Source organism: Grampus griseus (assembly GCF_964374135.1).
Source record: "Grampus griseus genome assembly, chromosome: 16".
NCBI lineage: Eukaryota > Metazoa > Chordata > Mammalia > Artiodactyla > Delphinidae > Grampus > Grampus griseus.
In genome coordinates this window covers 7134936-7152435 of record NC_139010.1, presented here as the reverse complement: position 1 = coordinate 7152435, position 17500 = coordinate 7134936, and the positions used below count along the sequence as shown (strand labels likewise).

The 17500-nt window shown below is 44.7% G+C and overlaps 1 protein-coding gene across 1 annotated transcript in view; it reads right to left on the bottom strand.

Annotated features, from left to right (window-relative positions):
- Nucleotides 1–2906: 2906 nt before the first annotated feature.
- The window catches only part of KCNK1 (potassium two pore domain channel subfamily K member 1), a gene marked incomplete at its 5' end in the record, with an annotated part of 50356 nt that continues 35762 nt past the window's right edge, over nucleotides 2907–17500 (bottom strand). The window contains 2 exons of the mRNA XM_082674249.1: nucleotides 2907–3328; nucleotides 7868–8263. Of these exons, the coding sequence (XP_082530375.1) occupies nucleotides 3069–3328; nucleotides 7868–8263 (656 nt within the window). The 3' untranslated portion in view covers nucleotides 2907–3068. The remainder of the gene's footprint in view (nucleotides 3329–7867; nucleotides 8264–17500) is intronic.

The window sequence follows — 17500 nt, the reverse complement described above, 5'->3', positions numbered from 1 at the left end:
TGCGCTATGCCACGCAATTGGGAAATTCCGCTCACTGAATTCTGCGTGAGAGATAGATAATCCCATGATCGCCCTCCAATGCATGCTTGTGTCAATTTAAAATGAACTCTTTTCTGGAGCAAATATTAGCTGCTTTAGTAAGAAGCCAGTGTGCTACTGATAATTTTAAAGGGTTAAAAACATTTTGCATTGACCATTTCAGTTACCGTGACATCTCAAGATTTGCAATATCTCCTTATTCATTTCCTAAAAGGCACGTAAGGCTGGTCTGTAGGAAGTATGAGCGTGACTGACTGTTTTCCAGACATTCCTAAACATTTTTTCCTGAAGCCACTCATAAATGGAGTTATTTGGGCCAAACTTTATCTGTCCCATGGGTTTCTTTTTAAGATTCTTTGGGAGACGGCTCCAATGCCTTGGTCTGTAGTCCCTTTGATTTGGGGGAGGCTAATTCTTACTCTGAGCTACCGTTCGTTGAGTATATCTCCTGCTCCAAAATCAACATACCTACTGGACACGCCTGACTTTAAATTCACAATGAAGGACAATGCTTTCCGCTGATTCTCTATCCTGCAGGTGTTCTGTGGGATTCTTAAGAACTCAGCCTGGAAGACTCCTGCCCAGGACTTCCATCCTTCAGCTTATACTCTGCTCACTCCAAATCCTCTTTTTTTTTTTCCCAGAATCCTCTTCTTTAGTGTTCACTTTGACTTCAACTTCACACTTGCTCACCTCCAACTAGAGGGTTCCAATGACACTTCTGGCCCAGCCTCTCACTTCCTCATCCCGCCCCCAGGGGACCCTGCCTCTGTTCTCTGGCTGACACAGCTCCCCCTTCCTCAGGACTCCAGGGCAGCATCTGTCCCTTGGCCAGTGACAAAAAGAAAGTCTGGAGAAGACACTCCCTTACATTTCATTTCTGACAGGGAGGCAAAACCTGCTCCAATTCTTGAACCTCATCCTTCATATGAAAAAGAACAAAAACAATGTGAAGGGTATTAAGATTTAGCATTTAGTTAAGGGTATTCTCTGCAGATTCACAAAAGCTTTGCAAGTGAAGTATTACGTTCTCTTCTAAGATTCCTAATGGCGTCCTATGTACAGCATTTAAATGTTGCCTTTGTGGTTCGTACAAATGCTTATGAATGACATCCTGATTCAGAATTTTCCCTTTAGGCTCTTCCTCGCTTTCTGTATTTTGCACTCCTCTCACATTAGAGTCGAGCAGTGGTGGCATATCATTGTTTCCTGCCTTGAATAAAATGCAATGACACTCCGCGGGTATAATCCACCTTTTCTCCAATTTACATTCTTCAGCGTCTTAGCACCATGCCAAGAACTGTGATCACCGTGAACTTTCCAAACCCAGTCCTGTCCAGGAAGCATGTATCCTCCTAGGGGTCTCTAGTCCAGCCCTTTTCTCAATTACCGACCCAGGGTGAGCCGTCTCCCACCATGGAGACACAGTCAGCCTGGAATGCAGACAAAAATGTGCTTACGGGGCAGGATAACCCAGAACGCAGGGACAGGAGGACACGTTTGGAATTAAACCCTGGAAAGGATCCGCCGAGGACGGTTCCCCATTACAGGAGCTATGGAGCGAGGCACTGGGGCTACAGAGTGGATGTCATTCCTTCTCATGGTTTTGCCACTCTCAGACAAGATGGGATTTTATACAATAAAGAAGGGCCCTGTTCTAAGTCAGGGGATACAATGTTTGAAGGCTAACAGCAGCGAGCAGGACAGAGCTGGTAACGGTGTGCCCAGGGCACACAGTGAAGGAGGTGAAGAGGCTTCCGTGGAGCCCCAAGGAGAGGACACTCTGCTCAGCTGGCTCACCAGCAGGATGCTGACTTTTACCAACATGTCAAGCATCATCGACTGGGCACGGGAGATTGGGACTTGGCTAGTGGGTCACTGAGCATGCGTCATCACACAGGGTCTAATTTTCTCTTCTAAAATTCCTAATAGCGTCCTGTGTACGGCATTTAAGTGTTGCCTTTATGGTTGCTACCAAAGAGTGCATACCTATTATCTACGTGGAGGAAAACTTTTCTTGATATATTGAAGCATACGACTGCAACCAACTAATATTTTTATTTATTCAACTTATAACTTAAAAAAACTCTCGGACTAATTTGACAGAATCTGTTCGTTTGGAGCGTCTGTGTTCCGGTTCTGTGCTTTAGTACGAGGTGATAGCAAATCATAATTCACGTCCAAAACAAAATATCTTAACTTTTTCTTTCTTTTTTTTCGTTCTTTACAAAATCATATTCTTTGTTACTTGTTCACCTCCAGAGAAATGCTTACAAACATTTTAGACATTTGAGACCATACTACTGCGAGAGGGTAGAAACATTTATTGTAGCAGAATACTAAAGTAATTCACTCATAAGTGTGTTATTCCCCTTATTTTATTGCAGCAACTTTTGATTCTTCAGTATAAAGAGAAATCAAAAGGGAAAATCTCTACAGTCTTGGGTTAAGAAGTGTGCTGGGATCCGGTGACCTACACCGTATGTACAGGATATAAACATATTTATACTTTATATGTACACAGTTAATGGTTATCTAGTCATTATAAATAGTAGGTTTAACTTAGAGTCTACAAAAATAATGATTTTAGATGGGCACATGCAAACCAGTACACATAAACTTATTTGTAAAACACATCTCTATGCTTTTCTTTTTTGCTTTTAAATATAAATGTCGCCATTTAACCATCAGCTAAATGATTTAAATGCAAATCCCAAAGTCCCCAACGAAAAGTATAAAATCTGCTTCTCTCCACAGAGGCACCCTGCTTCAAGTGTTGTTCACCTATTAGTAAAGTCGAGATAATTTTGTCACATATGAATGACGGGTACAGACCCCATTTTCTCGGATTTAAGACAGTCCTCCAGAGTAAGAGCTTCCTTTGCTCCATTATACAAAAAATCTTGCAGACAGTAGATATTTGTTCAAATGTCACCTTGGCTTTTACATACTCATCAAAATGAGCAAAGTGAAGCCTCCGCCCACTGCCCGGAGCCTGCGCTCTGGGACAGCGCGGCAAAGCCCTAAGCCTACTGGTTCGCGGCACCGTCGGCAAAGGCCGGTGACTGGGGGGGCACAAAAGGCTCATCCTGCTTCTGGTCCTCCTTCACGCTGGCCGCTTGGTCCGTGATGGAGGAGAAGGACATCTGGTCGTGCTCTATGATGTGCACTTGATCCTCCTCCTTGTCTTTCTTCACATAGAACATTTTTCTGAACTTCTTCAGCTCGTGGAGCTCACAGAAGGTTTCCAGAACCACCAACATGGCAATAAGACCCAGAAGCAGGTAACCTGTGTGAGAGAAATGACAGCGTCTCAGTGCGATCAAGCCACGCAAGACGCAACCCATCTGCTGATGAATAAATCCATTGCCACTTCTATAATTTCTAGGGATGTGTTGAATTCCACCGGTCAAAGAGGGACGACCCAGAGAAAAATGGAGAATGACTTAACCTCCTAGACCTAAATAGACGTTTCTCCAGAGAAGGCATACAGATGGCCAACAGGCACATGAAAAGATGCTCAATATCGCTAATTATTAGAGAAATGCAAGTCAACACTACAGTGTGGTATCACCTCACACCAGTCAGATGGCCATGATTGAAAAATCTACAGATAACAAATGCTGGAGAGGGTGTGGAGAAAAGGGACCCTCTTGCACTGTCGGTGGGAATGTAGATTTGGTACAGCCACTACGGAAAACAGTATGGAGGTTCCTCAAAAAACTAAAAATAGAGCTACCATACGATCCTGCTATCCCACTGCTGGGCATATATCCAGAGAAAACTCTAATTTGAAAAGATGCATGCACCCCAATGTTTATAGCAGAACTATTTACAATAGCCAAGACATGGAAGTAACCTAAGTGTCCATCGACAGGTGAATGGATAAAGATGTGGTACATATATACAATGGAATATTACTCAGCTATAAAAAAGAATGAAATAATGCCATTTGCAGCGACAAGGATAGACCCAGAGATTATCAAACTAAGTGAAGTAAGTCAGAAAGAGAAAGGCAAATACCATATGATGTCACTTATATGTGGAATCTAAAATATGACACAAATAAACTTATCAATGAAACAGAGACAGACTCAGACACAGAGGAAAGACTTCTGGTTGCCAAGGGGGAGGGATGGATTAGGAGTTTGGGGTTAGCAGATGCAAACTATTATATATAAGATGGATAAACAACAAGGTCCTACTGTACAGCACAGGGAACTATAGTCAACATCCTGTGTTAAACCATAATGGGAAAGAATATGAAAAAGAATGTATATCTGTATAGCTGACTCACTTTGCTACACAGCAGAAATTAACACAACATTGTAAATCAACTATACTTCAATAAAATAAATAAATTAAAAAAAAGAATGACTTAACCTTCTACAACCCTGGATGATTCAGAATCACATGGTGTGATTCTGGGAAAAAAAGAAGTTGGGGCTGATAAGGCATTGTTAAAGAGAGATAACACACTGTACTCGCCCAAGGGCAACCTCCCCTCCACTGTATAATCAGTGCTTCTCAAAAAGCCAGTGACATTTCGGAAGAGTTTCTGATGTATTATCAGGAGTGCTTGGCACAAACCTTGCCACCCTTTTCAGCACTCAATGCTTTTAGCAGTAGACATTACAGTTTAAGCTAGATGAAAATTCCCTTAAGAATGGACGTGGAGGGACTTCCCTGGTGGTGCAGTGGATAAGATTCTGTACTCCCAATGCAGGGGGCCCAGGTTCGATTCCTGGTAGTGAACTAGATCCCACATGCATGCCACAACTAAGGAGCCCGCATGCCACAACTAAGGAGCCCGCCTGCTGCAACTAAGACCGAGTGTGACCAAATAAATAAATAAATATTAAAAAAAAAAAAAAAAGGAACAGATGTGGATATTTACAAGGTCTTTGGGTGTGGTTATTTACACTTTCACCGGGGCCCCGCTAGCAGACTAAGCTTTCCATTATGTGACCAGTCATTTCTGGGGCACATGGACCATTCCTCAAATACTATGTTTCTGACTCCAAAATGAAAGATAACCTGTTGCTTCAGGTAAAGTGCTATTCCTTGGAATCCGTGATAGGAAAATGGTAATTTTAAGTCGATTCCAAGGCATTTAAAATCGGTTTTCAGAAAAAAAAATGGTTTTCATCAGGGAAAGGAACAAAAACACGAAAATGAAAACTCAAAGAGTAACAAAAATTCCAGTTTCATGACCCCAAATGGTAAAACGTTTGAGGACTATTTTCAGAAAATAAATGAACCAGGGAAGTCAGAATCGGTAGCATAACTGGAACAAGGAGGCTGATTACATCAAGAATGCAAAGTGACAGTTTTCTAGTATCTTTAGAATTTGGTTATTAGGGTTTGGTAATAAGATAGCATATTTTAGAAATAGCAATGACATTGTTAGTAGACTAATGGCTAATCTCCTCCTTTTCCTTTATGCACTATGTAGTCGAGCTCTTGAGGGCTGACAAAAAGAGCCATGATGTTTCAGACAAAAGCTGCGGGACTTTAGCCTATCCACAAACTAATATACCTTTGGAACGTTCATTTGCTCCACCTGGCACACGCACTATTCAGAGAGCCTAAGAAAACTACAATTCACATGGAAACAAGCCTTAAAACGTTCTGTAAGGATTTAGTATTACATGAAACATTGAGGACATTAAACCGTTGGGCAAAATTTATGAGCAAACAATTAGCACAAGAGAAAAGTAGAGCTAGCCACCATAATTAATTAAAGAAACGAATTCAACATCTCTTAAGTCATGAAAAAATTAAATTCAGAGAAGGAGGTAAACATTTTACCCTAATGCAAGACAAGAAAGTCTTGCATTAGGTAATTCTGGTGGTACTGTAAACTCATAGGCCATTTGGAAAGCACTGGGTCAACATGATCTATGAGTCACCAAAGGGCATGTTCACTTTGGGTCAGCCAGCCCACTTCCTGGAAAGATAACAAAGTAGAAAAACATGTAAACATACAAAAGTATTTACTGCAGTATTATTTATAATGCCCCCCAACTGGAAGCAATCTAAATATTTGATGGAGGGCTTCCCTGGTGGCACAGTGGTTAAGAATCTGCCTGCCAATGCAAGGGACACGGGTTCGAGCCCAGGCCCGGGAAGATCCCACATGCCGCAGAGCAACTAAGCCGGTGCACCACAACTACTGAGCCTGAGCTCTAGAGCCCGCGTGTCACAACTACTGAAGCCTGTGTGCCTAGAGCCCGTGCTCCGCAACAAGAGAAGCCACCGCAATGAGAAGCCCGTGCACCGCAGCGAACAGTAGCCCCCGCTCACCGCAACTAGAGAAAGCCCACGCGCAGCAACGAAGACCCAACACAGCCAAAAATAAATAAATAAATTTATTTTTAAAAATAATAAATAAATAAACAAACAAATATTTGATCGAAGCAGGACTAGATGATGGTATAGGCACCCGATAAAATATTATGCGGATATTAAAGATAAATATGGTAAGTAGAGGAAATGTGCAATCCCTCCTGTAACCATTTGGTAAATATTTATGGAACCTGTATGGTAGCCAGGCACTGCTGAAAGCACTGGGTGTTTATTAGTGAAGCCTTTGTCCTGAGTGAGCACGGTTTCATAGAAAAGCGAAAATACATACAGTTCAACTAATCCTTCTGTCATGTTAAGACTACAGGATAGGGCCAGGCCAGAACATCTGGCTGCCTGAGTATGTACTGTGATTTCCTAGAAGACATGGCATGAGCTGAGTCTTGAAAAATTCCTGAGAAGGCAGAAATGAAAACTATACGTACAGGGGATGGTGGTGGTGAGATGAACTGGGAGACTGGGATTGACATATATACACTAATATGTATAAAATAGAGAACCAATAAGAACCTGCTGGATAAAAACATTCAATTCAATTAAATTCAAAAACAAAACTGTACATACAGTATGATGTAATTCTATACATTGTGAACAGACAGGAAACAGACACACAAAAATAAATAGTTTCTTGCCAATGGATTTCTAAGTTTTCCATGACATTATATTGAATTTTTAAAACATTGTTTAAGTTATAAGTCACTGGCCATCTGAATTTTATGCCTATTTTCCACATATAAAATTCTGAAAGCGGCAAACATGGTCTAACTTCTTCAAAAAAGAACCAGATGGACAAATGAGATGAGCAACTGGTTTACGATTTTCCTGGTAAATGAAAGAACATGATGGATTGTTAACAGGCTACATCCTAGTCCTGGTTTTCTTGAGCTTAAAATAGTTAATAAAGTAGAGCAATTTTTTAAATCAAAAGTTGATTATCGGGCTTCCCTGGTGGCGCAGTGGTTGGGAGTCCGCCTGCCGATGCAGGGGACACGGGTTTGTGCCCCGGTCCGGGAGGATCCCACATGCCGTGGAGCGGCTGGGCCTGTGGGCCGTGGCCGCTGGGCCTGCGCGTCTGGAGCCTGTGCTCCCCAGCGGGAGAGGCCACAACAGTGAGAGGCCCGCGTACCGAGAAAAAAATTTTTAAAAAGTTGATTATCAAGTTATTCTGTGTGGTGCATTCTTGTGCTGTCATTTATAGTGTCTCTTACATTACTAGTAAGAAATTGATGGGTACTTTTAAGGTGCCTGGGAAACAATAATTCTCAGTAATAAGGCTTTTGCTTAAAGCATTTTGAAAGGAATCATGATGAAATGAAAGTTATGGGAAGGTGGCAAAATGGAAAACTTATCCATGGAAAGCAGTCAGGGCTCTGATGAGCGGCTCTCCACGAGTGGGTGAGTGGAGCTTGGAATTGCCAACAGAGCCCCGGCGGGGGCAGAGTCCATGAACCCCAATACTCACACGTGATCCCAATCTTGTAGAGCTCCCTGAATTTTTGATTATAGCCCTCTCCGGGAACATAATCCCCGAGGCCAATGGTGCTCAGGGAAATGAAGCAGAAGTAAAAGGATTCCAGGAAGTTCCAGTCATCCTCCAGGAGGGAGAACACCGCGGCCGGGATGAAGAAGAAGCAGGACACAGTGATCACACCGAGAAGGACAGCGTGGACGATGGCCACCGCCTGCTTGGAGAAGCCCCAGCGGACGTGGAAGTAGAGGACTGGCCTGCGGGTGACGTGGATGGTGACACGCTGGACCACTGCCGTCAGGAACAGGAGGGTGAAAGGGATGCCGATGACCGAGTAGATGATGCAGAAGGCCTTGCCCCCGTCGGACAGGGGCACAGTGTGGCCATAACCTGAAAGGGGAAGAGGTGGAAAACACCGTATAAATAACACACGCCTGCCGTCCAGCCGTCCTCCCCTCCCACCCAGGAGATGAGCCAGACGAAATTTACGTTGGTGCTTCAAAGGCTGTATCCCGTTACTGCAGTAAGATTCAGCAGCGGACGCCATACATTTGGGAAGTCCATCCCCCTGGGTCAGATCCACCCGGCTCTTCCCGACACATCCAAGCCTGGCGTTGAGGTCATTGTCAGGCTGAAATAGAAGCTCTGTGTGCGGCGGAGCTAACGCTTCGTCGTCTTAGCCATCAGGGAAAATGCATGATAGGATGCCTCTGTGCCAGGAGGGTGTACCCCTCCCCACTCCGCTCCCCCCAACCTTCCCCAGGAGCCTCATTAGGATCCAAAGCCAGTACAGGCTTGCTCCGAAACACTAGAACCAGGCAGATGACGGTACAGTGGGAAGATGGGGGAAGACTCAGTGAGGATACAGACATCAAGAAACAGGAAGATAAACGAAGATGAAAGCACACCGAGTCACAGGGCTGAGTGCTTCTTTTCAAATACTTTGTTCGATGATCTGGTTAAACGGCACATCCACAAACTGTTAACATTTTTTCCGCCTTGTCATTTCTGTAGGTTCCAAGATGCCATATAGTCCACAAAACAGACATAAAAAACCCCCACCCGTTAGGGTCAGTGGTCAAAACCTATGTCTCTGATTTTCCACTAGGTTTCAGTCATTCCCAAATCAAGCTAGTCAAGAGACTTCATCTGACAAATGGCTGCAAGAGAGAAGCCAACGGACTGTTTTTAAAATCTCACAAGCCCTGGGGCTTCCCTGGTGGCGCAGTGGTTGAGAGTCCGCCTGTCGATGCAGGGGACACGGGTTCGTGCCCCGGTCTGGGAAGATCCCACATGTCGCGGAGCGGCTGGGCCCGCGAGGCACGGCCGCTGAGCCTGCGCGTCCGGAGCCTGTGCTCCGCAACGGGAGAGGCCACAACAGTGAGAGGCCCGCATACCGGAAAAAAATAAAAAATAAATCTCACAATCCCTTCATCCTGAAAGGATGCCCATGTCTGAACAAGTCTGTCCAGGAAAAAGCCAACTAAATGCATTTTTTCGGGTGAAATCAGCTTCTGAAAAAAAACCCTCACTCATGGGGTTATTATTGAAAAGTGGCTTCAAAACCTGATTTCTAAAATATATCCTGCTTAGAAATAACTCTGAAAAACCTTCAGCTTCAGATCTCCGGATTCTCTGCTTTATACCAGTTTCCAGGGGTACGGGGGGCGGCCCAGGTCTATGTGGCCACCAAGAAGCTGCCCCGGTTACTCCTGTGCCTGGCCTCAGCACGACAGTCAAGGTGGTTTATCCCAGAAGGTTATGAACGAATAGGGAGTCCCAGCAATCTACTGAAATTGTATCCACTTGAACATATCTCCACACCCGTGCATTTTCTGTAAAGAGATGCCAGAGCTCAGACGCTCAGAGGATTGAGAACCACTGTGCTGAGCATCGGGTCCTGAACCCATCTGGTCCTCGCACACCTGGCTGCTCCTGGGATGCTTCAGCTGATTCCGGGAGTGGTTAAAGAGGGAGATGAGTCAGTTAGGGTTTCCAGAGGGTAACATGAAGGATGGAGAAAGCTTGTCGAATTCTGTTCATGCAAAAAAAGGAAGCAGCAGAAATGTGAATGCCTCACTTTTGAGGAAAAACACATTACAGAGGAATCAGACTTTATAAGTAAAGCAGCCCATATCACAGAAGACAGGGGCCAATCAGAGCCATGCCAGACATTAAGGAGGAAGGATATTTTAATGGTCAGAGATCTGGAAACAGAATCTGATCATGGAATCTTATTTAACACAACAAAGCTGACTGGAAAGTGATTCACAAATTTGGTAATGAGCCTCTGACCAAAAGTATCAGGAGACAACAGGGGAGCAAGCAGAGACTGTAAGGGATGGATTGACTTTGGCAGGAATTGTGTAGAGAAAACATAAGATTAGCTGAATTTGTTAGACTACGTAAAAGTCTTGAAGCCATGATTTTATTACTGTTTGGTAGCATTGCTATGAAGTATCTTCACTAAAAGTGTAACACACCTATTTCACATAGCCCACCTCTTCTGTAGCATCTGTTCCAATAAACTACACGATTTCAGTACTAGTAGAAAAAAAAATTAATTTCTAGTTTTAAAATACTTTAGGCTACAGTTTTTACTCTCCAATGATAATAGCTCTTTTTATTAGAATCTTAACTAAACTTCCATTTACTAAAATGTTATCTCCAAGCCATAGAGATAATCATTACAAGACTCTAGGATGGCTGTCTGCAGTAATGCTTTTTTTTTTTTTCGGTCAGTAATGTGTTCCCACTAAGAGATTAAAAATCACTAAAGTGTAGGTGCCTCTTGAAAGCCAGTTTCTCCTTCTGATGTTTGCATAAATAATTTTTGTTAGTGGAAAATACACTGTAAAATTTATATCTCATCTGCAGTCTCTACACTTTCAGTGCTTTACTGAGTACACAGCAATTCTTTTGCAATGGACAGTTGAATGCACCAGACAGAAACCTTCAGTCCTAGTGAATTATAATGAAGCAGTGAATAATTTACTCAAGTTCAGTCAACTGACTCCCCAGATAAATCGCAAAGCAAAGCTCATATTTTTATCTCAGAACCACATTAACATCCTTTACAAACTAGGAAGGATTTAGCAGAATGTTAATACCTTACTTATTTGGTGTTCCTTAAATTTTTCTAAGGCTATGCATATAATTTTGGGGCCCAAAAGATTGAGAATGGCAAAGTCTACTGGAAAAACGAACTTCAAAAACTTAGGATCCAGGGACGTCCCTGGTGGCGCAGTGGTTAAGAATCCGCCTGCCAATGAAGGGGACACTGGTTCAATTCCTGGTCCAGTAAGATCCCACATGCCGCGGAGCAACAAAGCCCATGCGCCACAACTACTGAACCTGCGCTTTACAGCCCGTGAGCCACAACTACTAAGCCTGCATGCCACAACTACTGAAGTCCGCGTGCCACAACTACTGAGCCCGCGAGCCACACTACTGAGCCCACGTGCCTAGAGCCCATGCTCCGCAACAAGAGAAGCCACTGCAATGAGAAGCCCACACACCACAACAAAGAGTAGCTCCCGCTCGCTGCAACTAGAGAAAGTCCGCGCACAGCAACAAAGACCCAACGCAGCCAAACATAAATAAATAAATAATATAATATAATAATATAATATTATATATATATATTTAAAAAACAAAAACTTAGGATACAGAGACGAAACTAGGATGTACAAATGTTCTAATAGAGTAGCCTCCTATCCCACGATTGCTGGGTTTTCTGTTCTGATTCTGCACCTGTAGGGCAGGTAGGAGGACATGTATCATGCGGGTGAGGGCGTAGGGGGCGCATCACACCGATGACAGTCTCCCAAGAAATCTGGCTTCGCCATCTGTCACTCTAACTAAACAGCCCTGACACGAGGCTAGCTAACATCCAATTTGGAGCCACGCCATGCTGGACACGGGCCTTCTAGTTTTTCTTGTATTTACATCCTCCTGAATGAGATCCAAGAGAACCTCTGTGGGCTCCTATTCCGTCCATTACAGCAATTCACAAACGTGCAATTTCTTCACATGTACCTGATGCTTTTGAGAGAAGTGCCGCTCACCACTACCTCTTGTGGTGACCCTGCCCGTATAAAAAAATACTCTTGGGAATTCCCTGGTAGTCCAGTGGTTAGCAGTCCGAGCTCTCACTGCTGAGGGTCCGGGTTCAATCCCTGGTTGGGGAACTAAAATCCCACAAGACATGTGGCACGGCCAAAAAAAAAAAAAACAAACCAACCTCTCATTTATTCATATTATTTAATATAACATGGTACAATGTATGCACACTCCATCTGGAATCCTTGCCTACAAATAAATACACAACTGCAGAGGCACCAGTCAAATGTGATAGGATGCCCTGTGGCCCAGAGGATGAGTTATATTCCAAAGAGGCTCACATAAACATCAGCTGAAAGTTTCCATCAAAACTGTATGTTGTAAAAAAATGATTCATTCTTCAATATGGAAAGTACATTTTCATTGGAAAACTTCACCGAATACTGATGAAAACGTCTCCTTGACCACCCACCTCCTCTTCAACTCCAGGTCTCCAGAGGTGACTGTTATGAGTCTATAGCCAATAGTTCCTGAAATTTTTCAAAGCATTTAGCTCCATATACATAGATTTCCAGAAAAACACAGTTTTAGTTTGTTTCTATCATGAATAGTATACCGCATGTATGGCTGTTCTGCTACTGTTTTCTTTCTGATGATTCTGCTTCAACATGTAGTTTTTCACCGTTTGCTACCTGCTTATTGACCGTTTGTTCTACATTATCCAATCAAAAAGATTTAATTTTCTAATTTAAATTTTTCAGCGAGCAACCTGGCCAACTTTGGGATTCCTATTACAAATGCTTTCTTTTCTAAGCATTAACAACTTTCAGGGTTCATTACCTGTCACTCTAAAACCACGTGCTTACAAATGAACTTATTTACAAAACAGAAATGAACTTATTTACGGATATCGAAAACAAACTTATGGTTACCAAAGAGGAAACGTGGTGGGGGGGGAATAAATCAGGAGCTTAGGATTAACATACATACACTACTGTATATAAGACAGATAACCAACAAGGACCTACTGTAGAGCACAGGGAACTCTACTCAATATTCTGTGATAACCCATGTGAGAAAAGAATCTGAAAAAGAATGCATATATGTATAAACGAATCACTTTCGTTGTACACCTGAAACTAACACAACATTGTAAATCAACTAGACTCCAATAAAATTTTAAAATAAATAAAAAATAAAATATGTGTTTATTCATTTTACCGCTTACACTAGTCCTATGAATACTATCTAGTGCTAAGTGATCCCAACTGTTTCATTTCTATATGTTTTCTTTTCCCTCGCACTGTTTATTTTAATTTTTTAATCTCTTGAATGATGTTTTTTAGCTCTAGAGTTCAAATTACAATGATCTTTCCCTTTTTCCTATTTTTAGACCATCTTCAATCTATTTTTTTTTTTTTTTTTTGCGGTGCACGGGCCTCTCACTGTCGTGGCCTCTCCCGTTGCGGAGCACAGGCTCCGGACATGCAGGCTCAGCGGCCATGGCTCACGGGCCCAGCCGCTCCGTGGCATGTGGGATCTTCCCGGACCGGGACACGAACCCGCGTCCCCTGCATCGGCAGGCGGACTCTCAACCACTGCGCCACCAGGAAAGCCCCTCAATCTATTTTTAAGACATGTATCCCTATAATGTCTTCTCCCACCAGCCTCTCCCTATCCTCACAAGCCAAGATCACCTTATGAAGCCCTGCTTCATGAAATCGAAATTATCAGAGGCGTAAATGAAAGTTGCGGAAACTTGGGCTTCCCTGGTGGCGCAGTGGTAGAGACAGGTAGAGACCTGTTCCCTCTGAAAGAGAATCAGCTCTTAATCTCTCTGTACCTTCCCCAGCACCAGCTTGCTCAAGTGGCCACCTACTGAGCACTGTCACTTAATCCCCTTGTTAGGTTACCAGAGGCGCAAGAGGGTAGCACGTGACCCAATAGCCAATATGAGATCATCACCAGATTAGTTCCGGTTTTCAGTATAGCTTTCCCAGGATTCCACGCAGCCCCATGTATTGTGGTCCCCCAGAAGGGAACAGACGAGGCAGGGTAAACAGGCTTAGGGCTGCCTAGTTGGAGTCATTTCAGGGGGCTCTGGCATGCAGGGGCTGGCCCTAGTTGTCTGGTACCCGGCCCTGGGGTAGTCCCCTGGTACGAGGGCGGCGGGAGAGTATCTCAGAGAGACAGCCCGATAAAGGAGGTGCTGGGGTGAGGGCTCTGGACTGGCTGGTTTGGATAGGAAAAGCACACTCACAGGTGGGCCCTTTATCATCTCGGGATTGGCTAAGCCTGGGAGGGGCAGCTCCTGCAGGATCAACAAGGCCCCAAGATTCCAGAGCATCACAATAAAGAGACACGTCATACAGAAGGAGAGCGAAACCAGAGCCTACCTCTAGGGAGGCACGCCCGTCGGGCTGGCCCAGAAGCAGTGCCAAGCCTGAGCTTAGTCTAGCAACCAAACCAGGAAGAATCCAGCGTGGTGGATATGGGAACGGGGAGATGAGCTTGACAGCATTTAGAAAAAGTCAGGGAATAAGGTCAATACGTAATTACAATGACACTTCACGATACTTCAAATTCCTAGAACCTTCAAAGGATCCTCGGGACCTCCCTGGCGGTCCAGTGGTTACGACTCCGCACCTCCAATGCAGGGGACGTGGGTTCCACCCCTGGTCGGGGAACTAAGATCCCACGTGCCGCGTGGTACGGCCAAAAAAAAAAAAAAACCTCATATTTGGTCCTTGTTAAGTCTGGTCTCCCCTGCAGACCTGGGAAGAGTGTTCCAAAGAGAAAATGAATGTAAAGCATTTGGTACGTTATGACCCAGGCATTTGCTTTATAAATGTCATCTCCTTTAATCTTCACATCAGCTCTTTGAGATAAGCATGCCAAGTCCCTATTTTACGGAAAAAGAGACACTGAGATTAGACCGTTTACCGAAGTTCTAAGAGCAAGCTCGTGGCAGAGGCAGGATTTGAACCGTGTGTTTACCAATCTTTTAAATCAGGCCATAGGGGCTGTGATGAGGGGTAACAGGGAAACACAGAGGAGCGATGATGGCTGACGACGTGGGCGATGAAAGCTGGAGAAATCCCTGTGTGTTCCCAAATCACGGAATACTCGGAGACAGATCAGACCTAACGCAATGACCACAGGGCATGGCTAACCTGTGCTGGGAGCTCCCAGAAACTCACCCTGCCCCGAGGGTCCGGGGCCCTGGGTGAGAGCTAGGCTGTGATAAAAGAAATTTTCACATATTGAGATTTAGGGAGGTCGTTCTGGCTACTACAAGAGATAACTTGAATTTTATGCTAACTAAAAATAGCCTGTTTGGGCTTCTCTGGTGGCACAGTGGTTAAGAATCCGCCTGCCAATGCAGGGGACACAGGTTGGAGCCCTCATCCAAAAATATCCCACATGATGCGGAGCAACTAAGCTCGTGCGCCACAACTACTGAGCCTGTGCTCTAGAGCCCACGAGCCACAGCTACTGAGCCCGTGTGCCACAACTACTGAAGCCCGCGAGCCTAGAGCTCGTGCTCTGCAGCAAGAGAAGCCACCGCAATGAGAAGCCCACGCGCTGCAACGAAGAGTAGCCCCCGCTTGCTGCAACTGGAGAAAGCCCGCGCACAGTAACGAAGACTCAACACAGCCAAAAATAAAATAAATAAAATAAAATAAATAAATAAACTTAAAAAAAACCCAACCTGTTTGTGGCCTGTCAAATCTACATTGTACATCTGCTTTAATTTTTAAAGAAAAGGGCACACTGACCAGAAGTAAAGAATGTCCACATGAAACACAAAGATTAAATGCCTCCCTTCCTGGGATACCAAGGCTGGGATTCCTTTGATGACAAGCCTGCCTTCGCAGGTGCTAAGGCTGTGCTGACTCGCTGTGCATGTGCTGGTCTGTTTCTTTTAAACCTTGAAGGAATGGATCCCTGACTTGTTTGACGTTCTTTGTTCTGACAAGATATAAAACTGTGTCGAAAACCATGCTTCTCTGGAGCAGTTTCTCAGAGTCATATGCGAAGCTGGCTCCCGGGCTATAGTCCTCAGATGGCTCAGGTAACACTCTTTTCTATTCTTATTATTGATTGTTTATTGATTTTTTTTCATCGACAGCTATCTAGGCAGCACACTGGCCTGTCCTGATTTTCCCCTGGACCTGAGACTTCTGCTTGGTCCAGTCTAATTCACTGTTTTTCTGGGGTTTTTTTGTTTTGTTTTGTTTTTAAAATATTTATTTATTTGGTTGTGCCAGGTCTTAGATGCGGCACGCGGGCTCCTTAGGTGAGGCACACGGGCTCCTTAGGTGTGGCACGCGGGCTCCTTAGGTGCGGCTCGCGGGCTCCTTAGGTGCGGCACGCGGGCTCCTTAGGTGTGGCACGCGGGCTCCTTAGGTGTGGCACGCATGTGGGATCTAGTTCCCTGACCAGGGATAGAACCCGGGCCCCTGCATTGGGAGCGCACAGTCTTATTATGCACTGTGCCACCAGGGAAGTCCCTGTTTCTAGTTCACTGCTGCCTTTGCTTTGGGGTTACTCTCAGTATTTCTTTCCACCTCTGTTCCCCTTTGAGCTACTGCAGAAGAAATGTTTAGGTCACCCCTGGTCTACCTGGTCCCAATTCCACGAGAACACGGATGAGAGGGTTCATACCCCCCCCCCCGATGAGTGCCCTCCACACCAACCTCTTGCAGACGTTACAGCCTGTTACAGAGGATGCTCTACACCCACGGGCCCGGCATTCTCACCCCGGCTGCTGCTGCCGTGCGTGTGGCAGCACCCCGTCCCCGCTCCTTGTGTAGGGGTCAGCATACCTGTGCAGGCCCCCGCTCCCCCCCGTGTGTCTGTCACACACAGACCTACCTTCCACCCCGGGACCTCTGACGAAAGAGTTGGAATCCTGATCTAGAGCCTGACTGTTGTGCAAAACAGTGCGGCTGAGGAATCACACGTCATATTCTAGTCTGTCTTTTTGCGATTTCTTTTTCGTTTCCTCTCTCACCCATTCCTGACCACGTCTTAGAAATTTCTGACAACAGGAAAACAATGAGAAGAAAAACGGAAGGAAGCAACAGAACAAGGGTCTAGTCCTTCCGAAAGCGCCAGTATTTTAAACAAGCCTTTCTCGTTGTATTTCCTCCACCTGCCACTTCCCTCAGGTGTGCCTTTGGGTTTGACATAATTATCCTGCAGCCACTACTTCCCTGAGGTCTAAAGTTCTTAGACTGTAAAGGCTTCCCAGTCGCGCACTTTTAGAACAGGGTTTGAAAATTCATGCTGGTAGGCATCTTCCCCCGGGGCATGGATGCTGTGCAGACAATTCCAACTTATTTTCCCCTAGGAACAGCAGGCACCTTGCCCTGTGGAAGACAGGGTAAAGGTAAAGGAACAAGTGCTGGAGGACAAGAAGAAGACACACCATTTACTTGACCTTGAATTTCCAAGCCCCGCCATGCAGATAAGCAGCATAGCTCCTGTCTGGCCCCAAGCCTAAATCCAGGCTAGTAGTGGTCCTAAACTCTTGTCTGGTGTAAAGGGGTGGAGAAGCCC